Raw genomic sequence first — 11,377 nt, 5'->3', positions numbered from 1 at the left:
TTGCATGTTTTATTCTCTAAATTTGATACGAGTAAGACACTATGCTATTGAATATATAGATAAATCACAAACTTATAAAGTCAACATTATTGAATATACAGTCAACAAATCGGGTACCCGTATTGTTCTATCAACCCCTGGTTCAAATTTGCCATAAAACAAGTACAAATAGGCTTGGGAAAACTCATACTATTCCACTAAAATGGTTCCTCTGTTTCATTGACGACGGAATCAAGAAATTGATACCGTAGTACCTTTTATAATTAACTATTACTTACGTTAGAAGTAGGACTATTAATTGTAAGTTATGTAACCATGGTATACGAGTACATAACGGTCTCTGCCCAATTAGCCTACCAAAAAATTAATGATAATTAAATTCTCTGTTGATTCCCTTAAATAATTAAATAAATAAATAATTTAAAGGGGTGTCTTTTGTCCGATTGCTTCCCTATATATAGTACCCACAATCTCTCTCAAACTCAAACAACAAACTCAAAAAGCTTCTTCCCTGTTTTTACTCCCTCCTCTGAATTAAGCTCACTACACAAAAACAAAATGAGCACAAATATAAATATTGACACAATTTGGGTATTTGCCCTTTTCTCAAAATGCAACCATTTTTCCACCTTCAACTTGTTTATCTCCTTATTTGTCATTGCCATTGTTTGGTTAACTATGGCCTTACTCCATTGGTCTTACCCTGGAGGCCCGGCTTGGGGAAAATACAGGTTAGCCCGGATGTTTCATTGGGCCAAAAAACCCATCCCTGGCCCAAGAGGCCTCCCTATTATAGGCAGTATGTCCCTCATGACGGGCCTAGCACATCGTAAGATATCCGACATGGCGAAAACTTGCAACGCCAAACGCCTTATGGCCTTCAGCCTCGGCGAAACCCGCGTGATCGTCACGTGCCACCATGAAGTGGCTAAGGAAATACTTCACTCTTCCAACTTTGCTGACCGACCCATTAAAGAATCTGCCTATAGTTTGATGTTTAACCGGGCCATCGGGTTCGCCCCGTATGGAGTTTACTGGAGGACCCTACGTCGGGTTGCCTCAACCCACATGTTTAGCCCTAAACAAATTAAAGCCTCTGAGTCCCAAAGGTACGTCATCGCATCAGCGATGACAGGCTATTTTGGTACCCAGACCGGCCCGTTCCAACCTAGGGATGTTCTAAGACGGGCCTCGTTGAGCAATATGATGGGCTCAGTGTTTGGGCAGAAGTGTAGTTTAGTTGAAGGCCCGGAAAATAATAATAAAGAGAGTGAGGAGTTGAGGGAGATGGTGGGTGAAGGGTATGATTTACTAGGGATGTTAAATTGGGGTGATCATTTGTCTTGGCTATCTGATTTTGACTTTCAAAAAATCCGGTTCAGGTGTTCTCAACTTGTTCCTAAAGTAAACCGGTTTGTGGGTCGTATTATTACCGAACATCGGGCTAACCCGGTTCCAAACAGCCCGGATTTTGTTGATGTCTTGCTAAACCTACCTAGCTCGGATAAACTTTCCGATTCGGATATGATCTCGGTTCTTTGGGTAAGTTCTTTTTTTTAAAATACGAGTACATGACAATCTATATTATACTACATTAAAAGAAAAAACTACATGCACGATTTTATATCATGCAATTACGTGTTAAAAAGTATTTAAAGATAGTATTTTAATTCAATATAAGATTGCAACAAAAGAGGTATAACTAATCTTTCGGGGGTTAAAAGTACAACGACAAATTTAAACCTACAAGAAGGGATGATTGTTATGTATAGTTAGTGAAGAGATTAAGGGTGATATCTATAATTGAGATGATATAAAGGTCCATGCTCAAGAAAATTCAGTATATTTAGTTTAAGGTTAACTCAATAATATAATTCTTTACACCTAGTACAAGAACAAAATAAACACACTATTTAACAAAATATTGATGAATATGTGTTTAGATTGTAAAAAATGTAAGGTAAAAAATGTCCCTCTTGCAAATTGATTCTTAGTAGCTTTATCAAAATCAGAAGCAAATTGTGCGAAGGCTTCTAGTTTTGCAAATTGCGGAACTTTTTTTATATAGTGGTGAACATAGTGAAAAAATAAAAGCACAAGCTACAAACTTGTACTATAAAAAGTTAGGAAAATGATTAGCATTTTACAAAGGCAAAGATCTAGGTTCCACTTCCACATGTTTTTTTTTTTTTTTTTGTTATAAAGGCTAAAGTTTAAAAATGGTATCACTTTCATGAGGTCCAGATAGGTACTTACAAATTGTAGAATTTTAATTTGATTGACAATGTCTTATCAAATCATTTGAGATTCTATAAGATCTTTGATGTTTTCTACCTTAATTTGTATAATCTTTGATCTAATTAAATTCTAAATTAATTATGTTTTTCAGGAAATGATTTTTAGAGGAACCGATACCGTCGCGGTTTTAATCGAGTGGATCTTGGCTAGGGTAGTCCTTCATCCTGATGTTCAATCAAGGGTCCATGATGAGCTTGACAATGTCGTCGGAAGGTCACGTGCGGTTTCTGAGTCTGATATTACATCATTGGTTTATTTGACGGCTGTGATTAAAGAAGTCCTCAGGGTTCATCCTCCGGGCCCACTACTCTCTTGGGCCCGGTTGGCTATAGGGGACACTACTGTTGATGGACATCATGTGCCGGCTGGTACTACTGCCATGGTGGATATGTGGGCCATTACACGAGACCCGGAGGTATGGGCCGAGCCCGACACGTTTAACCCGGACCGGTTTTTGGGGTCGGGTGCCGCGAGTGAAATCTCGATTCTCGGGTCCGACTTGAGGCTTGCACCGTTCGGGTCGGGTAGACGGGCCTGTCCCGGGAAGGCGCTCGGGCTCGCCACCGTAAGCTTTTGGGTTGCATCGTTAATGCACGAGTATGAGTGGGTGTCGTCAGCGGCGGACGCCACGGTGGACTTGTCAGAAGTGTTGAAACTATCTTGCGAAATGGCTCATCCTCTTACGGTGGAAGTGCGGCGTAGAAGGGCATCAGTGATGTGAAGTGAATTCTCAGAATTTGATCCTGACCCTTCATCACTAGATGATCAATCAGACAAGCCATGTTTTTTTGTTTGTTGGTTTAGTTTTTGTTTTAATTTTTTGGTTTATCTTTTTTACCCTTTAAGTTCCATATCTAGAGTGACTGAGTGGTGAAATTATTTTATAAATGATAGTAGAAAAAGCTCAGTGTAAATTCGTCTCATGAGTTTGATGTTGGTTGAGTGTTTGTACATAAACTACAAATCCTATGGAATGTAAGGTACATACTAGTACAACTTTTAAGGATCTTTGTGTATTTTTTATAACATAGAAAATAGTACGAGTTTTAACTTTTAAGAAACTTAATTATTCGTACTCTTAGGGATTTGGACATGCAACGTGATCACATTTGTTTGGTTTGGAAAAGAAACGTAAATGTCAAATTGCCAACTAATGAAAGCTTATACAGTTATACGGAGTAGGAAACAAAATGTTGGTCTAGTTGAAGTTTTGCGAGATGAGATATTGACCTTGTTTGGCAATTTAATGTTAGTTGTTTTTCTTGATACCTACTAGAATCGGGTTTGAATTACATTTACTCTTCTACTACCCTTGTTTTTAATATTCACAGATAATGTTGCATATCTAAAATATAAATAATAGGATCGTTATACATCTATGTTACACCGAGAAAAAGACTTAGGAACGTCAATGCTAAAAGCTTCGTTTTTCGACATGTTTATCAGAGTCATATATTAAAAGAATACATAAAGATCCGATCGACGCTTTAATTGTTCAATGAACAATTCGAATTTCACTTTTTTCAATAATGAAAATGCATGACTTCTCAGTTCTCGCCTGCTCAAATGAATAATAGGTTGCAAACTTTAGATCGTTATCAAATGTGAAAATAATAGGCGGCCCAACCTAGTTGTGAAACCGACACCTTAAATTTAAAATAAAAAACACAAAATACTATATGATGTCGTCAGAGTTAGAGATGTGTGGATGCCAAATAGCTTACTTAGTTCGTTGATTTAGAAAAATGGTAGCCATGAATTTATGCAACTATGTTCCATAGTATTTACAATCTATTACTTTCTCTCCCGACAAAAACCTAATTTATGTACTACGAAGTAGATATAGAAAATCGATATTATCAATAACATCAATCCTTTAATTAACTATGTTTCGAGTACTGGCAATCTTATTACTTTATCTCCCGACAAAAACCTAATATATATAATACAGAGTAGATATAGAAGATCGATATTTTCAACGACATCAATGCTTTAAATCCTTTAATTAAAGGTCCTTTTATAAAAATTCTTGTATATGAAGGATCCAACTTTTAGTCCCAAAATTTAAGCTCCACCATGTAATTAACCTTGAGAAGTTAAGATAGGTGCGTTCAATCTTTTAAAAAGGAAAAGTTACTACTATTAACTTGCAAGTACTACATTACACATACAGATGATGACCATTCACCTTCAATCTTTTTCCATCAAATCATGAAATCTCATTACAAAAACATCCAACATTACGAGATCCATGAATTGATTCAATTGAATAATTTATGCATCCCACTATGAGGTGATGGGCAAAGACAAATTAATGCGAATGTAGCATGGTCCATTATTAATTGTTGTATACCCTTCCCATTTAAGTATTTTATACATGTAACATGTTCCAAAACATATCACGCAGGCACTTAAGGGTCCACAGTTGCATACGAGAATCAGCCCATACACAATTCTTTCTTAGGGTTCCTTTTTTTCCCTTTCTAGTGGCTAAAATAAAGTATGGGTTGTGTAATCTTCTTCTACTTGGATTAGGCGGGAAAGGCCCTGAGAGTTAGGGGAAGGGTAAGGGTAAGGGAAGTCCACCACCTTTAAAGATGGCAATTTCAACCGAATTCGATGGATATCTAACCACCGATCAAGATTATACGGACGAAAACCCAAAAATAAAGGATGCTTGACGAATGATGGATGGATCAGGTGACGGGTGGATCGGATATTGATGAAGGTGCATCTGATCCACCACCCGATCCATCAACTTATACATTAGTTGTATGATATAATTTATCATCATTTACTTTCATAATATATTTATTGGTTTAAATAAAACTATACTAGACATAAGCGTAACATAAAATATTACATTCCCTAAATCTAAAGCTTTGTAAAAATCATGCTATGGTTTTTCGAAAAGAAAAATAGCCATGTATAGTATAATATGTGGACTAATAATTCTTAATTACAATGTGTCACATTTGAGTTGTTTTTATATATCTTCAAATATATTTCACCCGATTCACACCCGACCCACCCGAATCACCCGTGGAATGATCGGATGTGGTGAAATATTTTACGGGTGATAAATGAGTTGGATGACGGATGAAATGTCATGGATGGATCCGGGTTGAGCCTCACCCGATCCATTGCCACTCGGCCCCATACGAACCCTTAGTGATATTTGATCCCACAATCACATAATAGTGACCTCTCTTAATTGTCAAATGCTCGTAATTCATACTTTCTCCGATCATTTTTACTCGCAACGTTGGATACTTTCACGCATGTTAAATGCATAACTTTGATCATTAATATCTTTAATTTTTTTAAAGCAATAATTATAAAAAGTTGATATTTTGAAAATACACGAATCTAACAAGATCCAACATGAATATGTTTTATCTTACCTATAAATCACTAACAATAGTCAAAGTAAAATATGTGAGTAATGTAAAAAGTCCAAACGTTGCGAGTAATTAAAATTGGAGGAAATATGAAATGTAGCCATACTGATTTGAGGGCGAAGAGGCCCATATCAAATATGTAATATACAAGACAAAATAGGGATAAGACAAACATTAAAAATGTGCCATTTTTCAAAGAACATTGCTATTTCCCAAAAACAGATGTCATTTTTAAAAAACGGATGCATTTTTCAAAAAATTTGATTTTGTACTTTAGTGTTTGTTTTTAGCCTATTTTGTCGTTTTATTGGCTGATATGTTATCTGAGATGAATTTATACTTCCTCGGCTGATTTTGTAGACCTGCTAAGTTTTAATACCTGCTTATCAGTTGCACCAACTGAATTGTTATACTTGTTCAAACTTTATACCAAAAGGGGTAAATAATGGCACTTTCAGTTACACCGACTATTAATGTAGAGCAAAGGGGTAAAAAATGGCACTTTCACAACAAGGGTGCAGTCTGCAGAAAGCAGTCCTCATTTCTGATTCAAGTTCATCACCATGAATAGAATGGACCTTCAAACATTTAATCAAGGACAAAAGTCAAACAACTTCAATGAAACAGTAAAAATTACAATCAAATTGAAGAAGTCTATTAAAGATCCCATATAAATTGACCAATTGCATTTTCAGCGTACAATAACCTAACTGGTTGACTCTTGCTTGAACTTCTTGAGGCCAAACGCCAAACCTAGTATGACTAACGGGATCAGAAACTGCAAGAACTTGATCAGTAATCCAGAAGATTGGTTGGTTTGTGTAGTTGCCTGAAAAGGTTCAGACTTTGTAGACTTGTGTTTCACCGGGATGCTGGAAACATCAACATCGCCAACATAGTAGCTCTTCAACATGTCTCTAGCGTTATCACTGTGGCCTATATCTTCAAAATCTTCCGTTGCATCCTTCCCTGTAATGATTCCACAATTATGTTAATTAATGACGTTCACTGAAAAAACACAACCAGCAGTCCAGCATATAGATTCTCACTTAGCAGAACAAACACAACCACAAAACTAAAGAAACCTAAACTCTTACCAGTTGATGTGAGCAGAACATCATCACCACCAGGGTGGTCGTCCAAAAAGGAAGTAACATTGTAGACCTACATAAGTTGAAATGAAAGACAAGTCAACAGATTGGTTTTGAACATAGCGTAATTTGATTATAATGACGAAGATTTTGTCTATTCTCAAGGTTAAAAAAAAAAATCAATAACCTTTTTCCTGGTATTATTTAAGCTTGGTTCTGGTTGATTTTGACAAACCTTTGAACTAAAAAAAAGCTAACAGCTAGATCGGAGCGGCACAAAGGTGTCCATGCATGTCTGCCTGGCAGAGTACAGGATCAAATTGGAACCATCTCTGATATGATTGGGTATGGTTGTGGACTCTAATCTTGTCTAAAATCAATCCAATACCAATCTTAGCCATAGATTTTGTCCTGTTCAGGATCTAATTTACATCATAAAAAAGGCTCTCCGGTTATAAACGTCTACCCATGTATATGTGATGAAGAGAATGATGTGTCTTACATTGCTGATGAAAGTGAATGAGTATCTACTCCCGTGTTTATTGACTTGAAATTTCTTTGCTTTGTGCTCTAAAACATAAACCCTTTAAAGTTTTCTTTTATGTACGGATTAATAGATCTTGATCCAAAATATCAAAAAGTTCATGAGTCCTCACAAGCATCAAAATGTCTCATACAGATCAGAAACACAACTTATATTCTAATCAAACAAAAGCAATCTGTTCATAATTCATACGATATTGGTTTTTGCAGCAGTCAATAATAGTGGTATTTTGAAGTGAATGAGCACAACAATCAGAACAATCAACCAACTTTCGTGATAATAGATTTCAACCAATTACAATAAAAGATCATTCATTTTGCGATTGAAACTTTGAATGTCAATCACTAGCAACTAATGCTGGCAAATTTCTGTCAAACAACAAGGATAAGAAATGAGCTGATTGAAACTGGATCAAAAACTACTTTTTTCAGAAGAAAATTGCCTAGATTCAGTTGTACAAGTTCAGTGTTGCTCTGGTTAGGTAACATTAACTCAGCAAGATTCATAATCAAACTAAATACAGCTTGACATGATTGTGGTGAAAATTAATTACACGAGATGTAGTAACAATAAACAGTGTTACGAGTAGTTTAACTCCCAAGTTCAATTCCCTTATTATATGAGCTCTCTCAAGCAACAATTCTAATTCCATAACAGAACTTGGAGCTACCACTTCTTTTTGAAGTTTCATGATGTTAGGATACAAGCCAAATATCCATAGTGAGTCTCAGCCTCTCAGGTGGTCCCAGGTAACATCAGGCAACATTGCAACGACAAAAAGAAAACGGCAGAAGAGGAGTATGAGTATCCGGGGGGGGGGGGGGGGGGGGGGGGGGCTGTAGTGTAAGCTTGTCAGAATGGACTAGTCCTTCACACCATAAGCTTGGACTAGTGAAGGGGTTATTTCTTGACATCGTAAGCTTTGCCGAAACTTCTGATTTGTCTCCATATCTGGGTTTTCCTGTACTCCACAAACGTCCACCAAAATCAAAACTCCATTTCATTGTCCAAAAAGTTCGGGCTAATTTAGGAATGTGGAAATCAATTTTTTTTATCTAAAGCCGGAAAAATTTGCCTAATCAAATCTACCCTTAACCCTAATTACTATATGCAAGCTCTTGATCTACCCACCTCCACCTCAATGGAGATGAACAAAATCAAGGCTAAATTTTTGTGGGGAAACGGTGAGAACCAGAAGGGGATTCAATGGGTTGCTTGGGATAACATTGCAAAAACAAAAAAATGAGGATGGTTTAGGAATACGGTGCTGCAAACACCTAACCCGTGCTTTCCTTCTCAAAATCTGGTGGAGAGTTCTATCACAACCAGACAATTTGGCAAGGGTCTTAAAGGATAAATACTACAATCATAATACTGGGTTCAACCTTTTCCAAAAGGCTCTGACATATGGAAGGGAATGGCGAAAGTGTAGGATGTGTTCAAACAATCTATCCAATCAGGCATAGTACAGGCACTTCCATCCTTTTTTGGTTTGATAATTGGCTCGGCATTGGGCCATTGAGGCTCTTAATTCAAGGTCCCCTTAATATTGTTGACAATGGCCTAAAGGTTAGCGATGTAGTTGTCAATGGAGAGTGGGATTTCAGCATGTTATCTTTCAAAATTCCTGACCAATTCAATCCTATCTATCAAACAAACAACCCAGATTACATTTTCTCCTGCTCTCTTGTGAAGGGAAATTCCTACTCTCCAAAGCTCTCACCCTGCTACAAATGAACCTGATGACACTCTTCCACATGATGGCTGGATGTGGGATGTTAAAACAGCCCCTAAAGTCCAATTCTTTCTTTGGCTAGCTAGCTAACCATAACAGAGGACTCATCACTCGTCAACTTTTTCACTCTCCCTACTGTATATGGTGTCAGAATGTAAATGAAAGCATCTTAAATGTGTTACGTAATTGCCATTTCACATGGGAGGTCTGGAATCTGCTACCAATCAACCCCTCTTTCTTTGTGGAACCACTTCCTCTTTTGCTAAAGAACAACCTACAGTTTACCTCTCCTCCCTCAAAAACATAAAACCTTGCCAACATGCCTTGGAGTACTCTTTCTCCTTTATCCTATGGACCATTTAAACCTATAGAAATGAAGCATCTTCAGAAACACTATCAGAACTTCTGAAGTTTTCCTAAACAAAGCCAAAACCTTCACTTGGAAATTCATCTCTTGTGCCACCATCCCACAAAAAACACTTCTCCCAAAGACAAACAACCACCAGACCTGGAAACCATCCCCCTCTTGGGTAGTTTTGGATTGTGATGCTTCCTTTGTTTCTATGGCTTATGCTGTTGGACTTGGAAGTTTGGTCAGAGATAAAATGGTACTTGGCTATGTGGTTTTCAAAGGAAGAAATTTGTAGCTTCCACTCTAATAGGGGAATGTGAGGCAATCTCGCAAGGCATCCAGATTGCAATTGCTAAAGGATGGCAAAAAGTCATTGTGCGTTCAGATTCTAAAAAAGCTATATCAAGATTGAATCAACCATCCATCTCAAGTGACTTGTCCTACTCTATTATCTCTAAATGCACGGACCTGATCTTAGAGACTACAACATGGAGTTTTGAACATGCAACTAGGATCGCAAACAAACTTGCAGATATGATGGCAAAGAATTGTAGGAAATCCAATGTAATTGGTTTTGTAAACCGATTTCCCCTCAATCCCCCCCCTAGAATTTACCAGGATTTGTTGTTGGAGTACTACAAGCCTCACGTGGTTGTAAGCTATTTATGTAGCTCTTTTGTACTTTGTTTCCGCTTTGCATCAAAAAAGAAAAAAGAATGGACTAGTAATACCGTTGTACTGGATTGTCAATTTCATGAAACCTGGACAATTGGGTGGATCTCCCTTGGTTCTCTTATTGTCAGCTTTTTATTTTTGGTAAGTTCATGTGGGTTCACCAAGTTCCAAACATTAATTACCAATTATATGGGCAAAATTTCAAAACTTTAAATCCATCAATTTAGGCCAGGATAACTTTGATCTTAGAACCACAATTCTACACACAACATAAAGAGAAAAAAAAATCAATCATTAATGTCCTAAACATTGTAATTTTCTAAACCCCAATTGAAGGCATCTCAACCAAATTGGCAAGTAATTCAAAGCTATATAAGAGAATTAAACGAAATATGACAAAAACATAAAATAATCGGAATAATTAAGGTCTAAATTCAGAGAGATAAACCCACAGTAAATAAATAAAACTGACCTTGCCGGAAATGATTAACCAACAATCATCTTTAGTGTTATGCTTTGCAACTTCCTCAAATCCATGAACTACGGGATCTGAACTCATCTCGAACCTTCGAATTACACCCAAAAAATAGCAGGAAATAAAATGAAAATTAATCAAGATTTACTAAATTAATTAACAAGCAGAAAAACACAGAGATAGAAAAAGAAGATTTGAAGAGAAATTGAACATACGAGTGAGATTGAGAAGTGATGAGATTGATTGGGTCAACCTTTTGGAAGCGTAAGCGTTCACTTTGGTAGTTTCGCTGTTTTAAAATGGTGAATAGCGCGTGGATCACGAGGGATTTTGTGTAGTTTGCAAACCAACCCCCCTTTTAATGGGCCTCGTGTTTGCCCCATAATACTTTTATCACTTTATTTTTACATTTGGATCGATTTGCTACTTCTGGCCCATTACTAACACCATTCGTAAAAAGGAAAAAAAAAACAAAGTTATTTTATCTTTGTATTTATTTAAGAGATACACTTGGTCGGATACGGGTATTAAGAAGAAGAAACAAGTGTGGTTGGGTAGATATTTTAATAAGTAAAATAAGTGGAGACCATGTGATTTTAGGGGTGGGGGTGGGAGTGGGGTGTAGATAGATTATTTAATTAGATGGTGGGGTTGATAAGTTGCTAAAAATGGCAAATGTATCTCTTAAATAAATACGGCCGAAAAAGGCAAGTGTATCCCTTACATAAATACAGAGGGAGTATACACTTATACTGGAAAGTAGGAAGCACGAACACACCGTCTGAATTGCGTGTTCCGTGTCGGAT

At 36.9% G+C, this 11,377-nt stretch overlaps 2 protein-coding genes across 2 annotated transcripts; one reads left to right on the top strand and one right to left on the bottom strand.

The window, feature by feature from the left end:
• The first annotated feature begins 476 nt into the window (after positions 1–476).
• On the top strand, positions 477–3,304 carry LOC110786679 (cytochrome P450 78A9). The gene is made up of 2 exons (XM_021991244.2): positions 477–1,542; positions 2,390–3,304. Exons 1-2 carry the CDS (start codon positions 559–561, stop codon positions 3,017–3,019), a joined length of 1,614 nt encoding a protein of 537 aa, XP_021846936.2. The 5' UTR covers positions 477–558; the 3' UTR covers positions 3,020–3,304.
• A 2,911-nt stretch (positions 3,305–6,215) lies between these two features.
• LOC110786672 (cytochrome b5) lies at positions 6,216–10,931 on the bottom strand. The gene is made up of 4 exons (XM_021991235.2): positions 10,787–10,931; positions 10,569–10,662; positions 6,797–6,863; positions 6,216–6,668 (listed from the first exon to the last, which is right to left on the bottom strand). Exons 2-4 carry the CDS (start codon positions 10,653–10,655, stop codon positions 6,406–6,408), a joined length of 417 nt encoding a protein of 138 aa, XP_021846927.1. The 5' UTR covers positions 10,656–10,662; positions 10,787–10,931; the 3' UTR covers positions 6,216–6,405.
• Positions 10,932–11,377: the final 446 nt, after the last annotated feature.

The sequence above is a fragment of the Spinacia oleracea genome, chromosome 2 (genome assembly GCF_020520425.1).
Source record: "Spinacia oleracea cultivar Varoflay chromosome 2, BTI_SOV_V1, whole genome shotgun sequence".
Classification (NCBI taxonomy): Eukaryota; Viridiplantae; Streptophyta; class Magnoliopsida; order Caryophyllales; family Amaranthaceae; genus Spinacia; species Spinacia oleracea.
This window is presented reverse-complemented; position numbering and strand designations above follow the sequence as displayed.

Bases quoted from the DNA above. Each gene is read 5' to 3' on its own strand.
- LOC110786672 (XM_021991235.2), bottom strand. From the start codon at position 10,655: ATGAGTTCAGATCCCGTAGTTCATGGATTTGAGGAAGTTGCAAAGCAT. The intron at 6,864-10,568 runs GTCAGTTTTATT...CAACTTATGTAG, and splicing joins GGTTAATCATTTCCGGCAAG to GTCTACAATGTTACTTCCTT. The intron at 6,669-6,796 runs GTAAGAGTTTAG...GAATCATTACAG, and splicing joins TGTTCTGCTCACATCAACTG to GGAAGGATGCAACGGAAGAT.
- LOC110786679 (XM_021991244.2), top strand. From the start codon at position 559: ATGAGCACAAATATAAATATTGACACAATTTGGGTATTTGCCCTTTTC. The intron at 1,543-2,389 runs GTAAGTTCTTTT...TATGTTTTTCAG, and splicing joins ATATGATCTCGGTTCTTTGG to GAAATGATTTTTAGAGGAAC.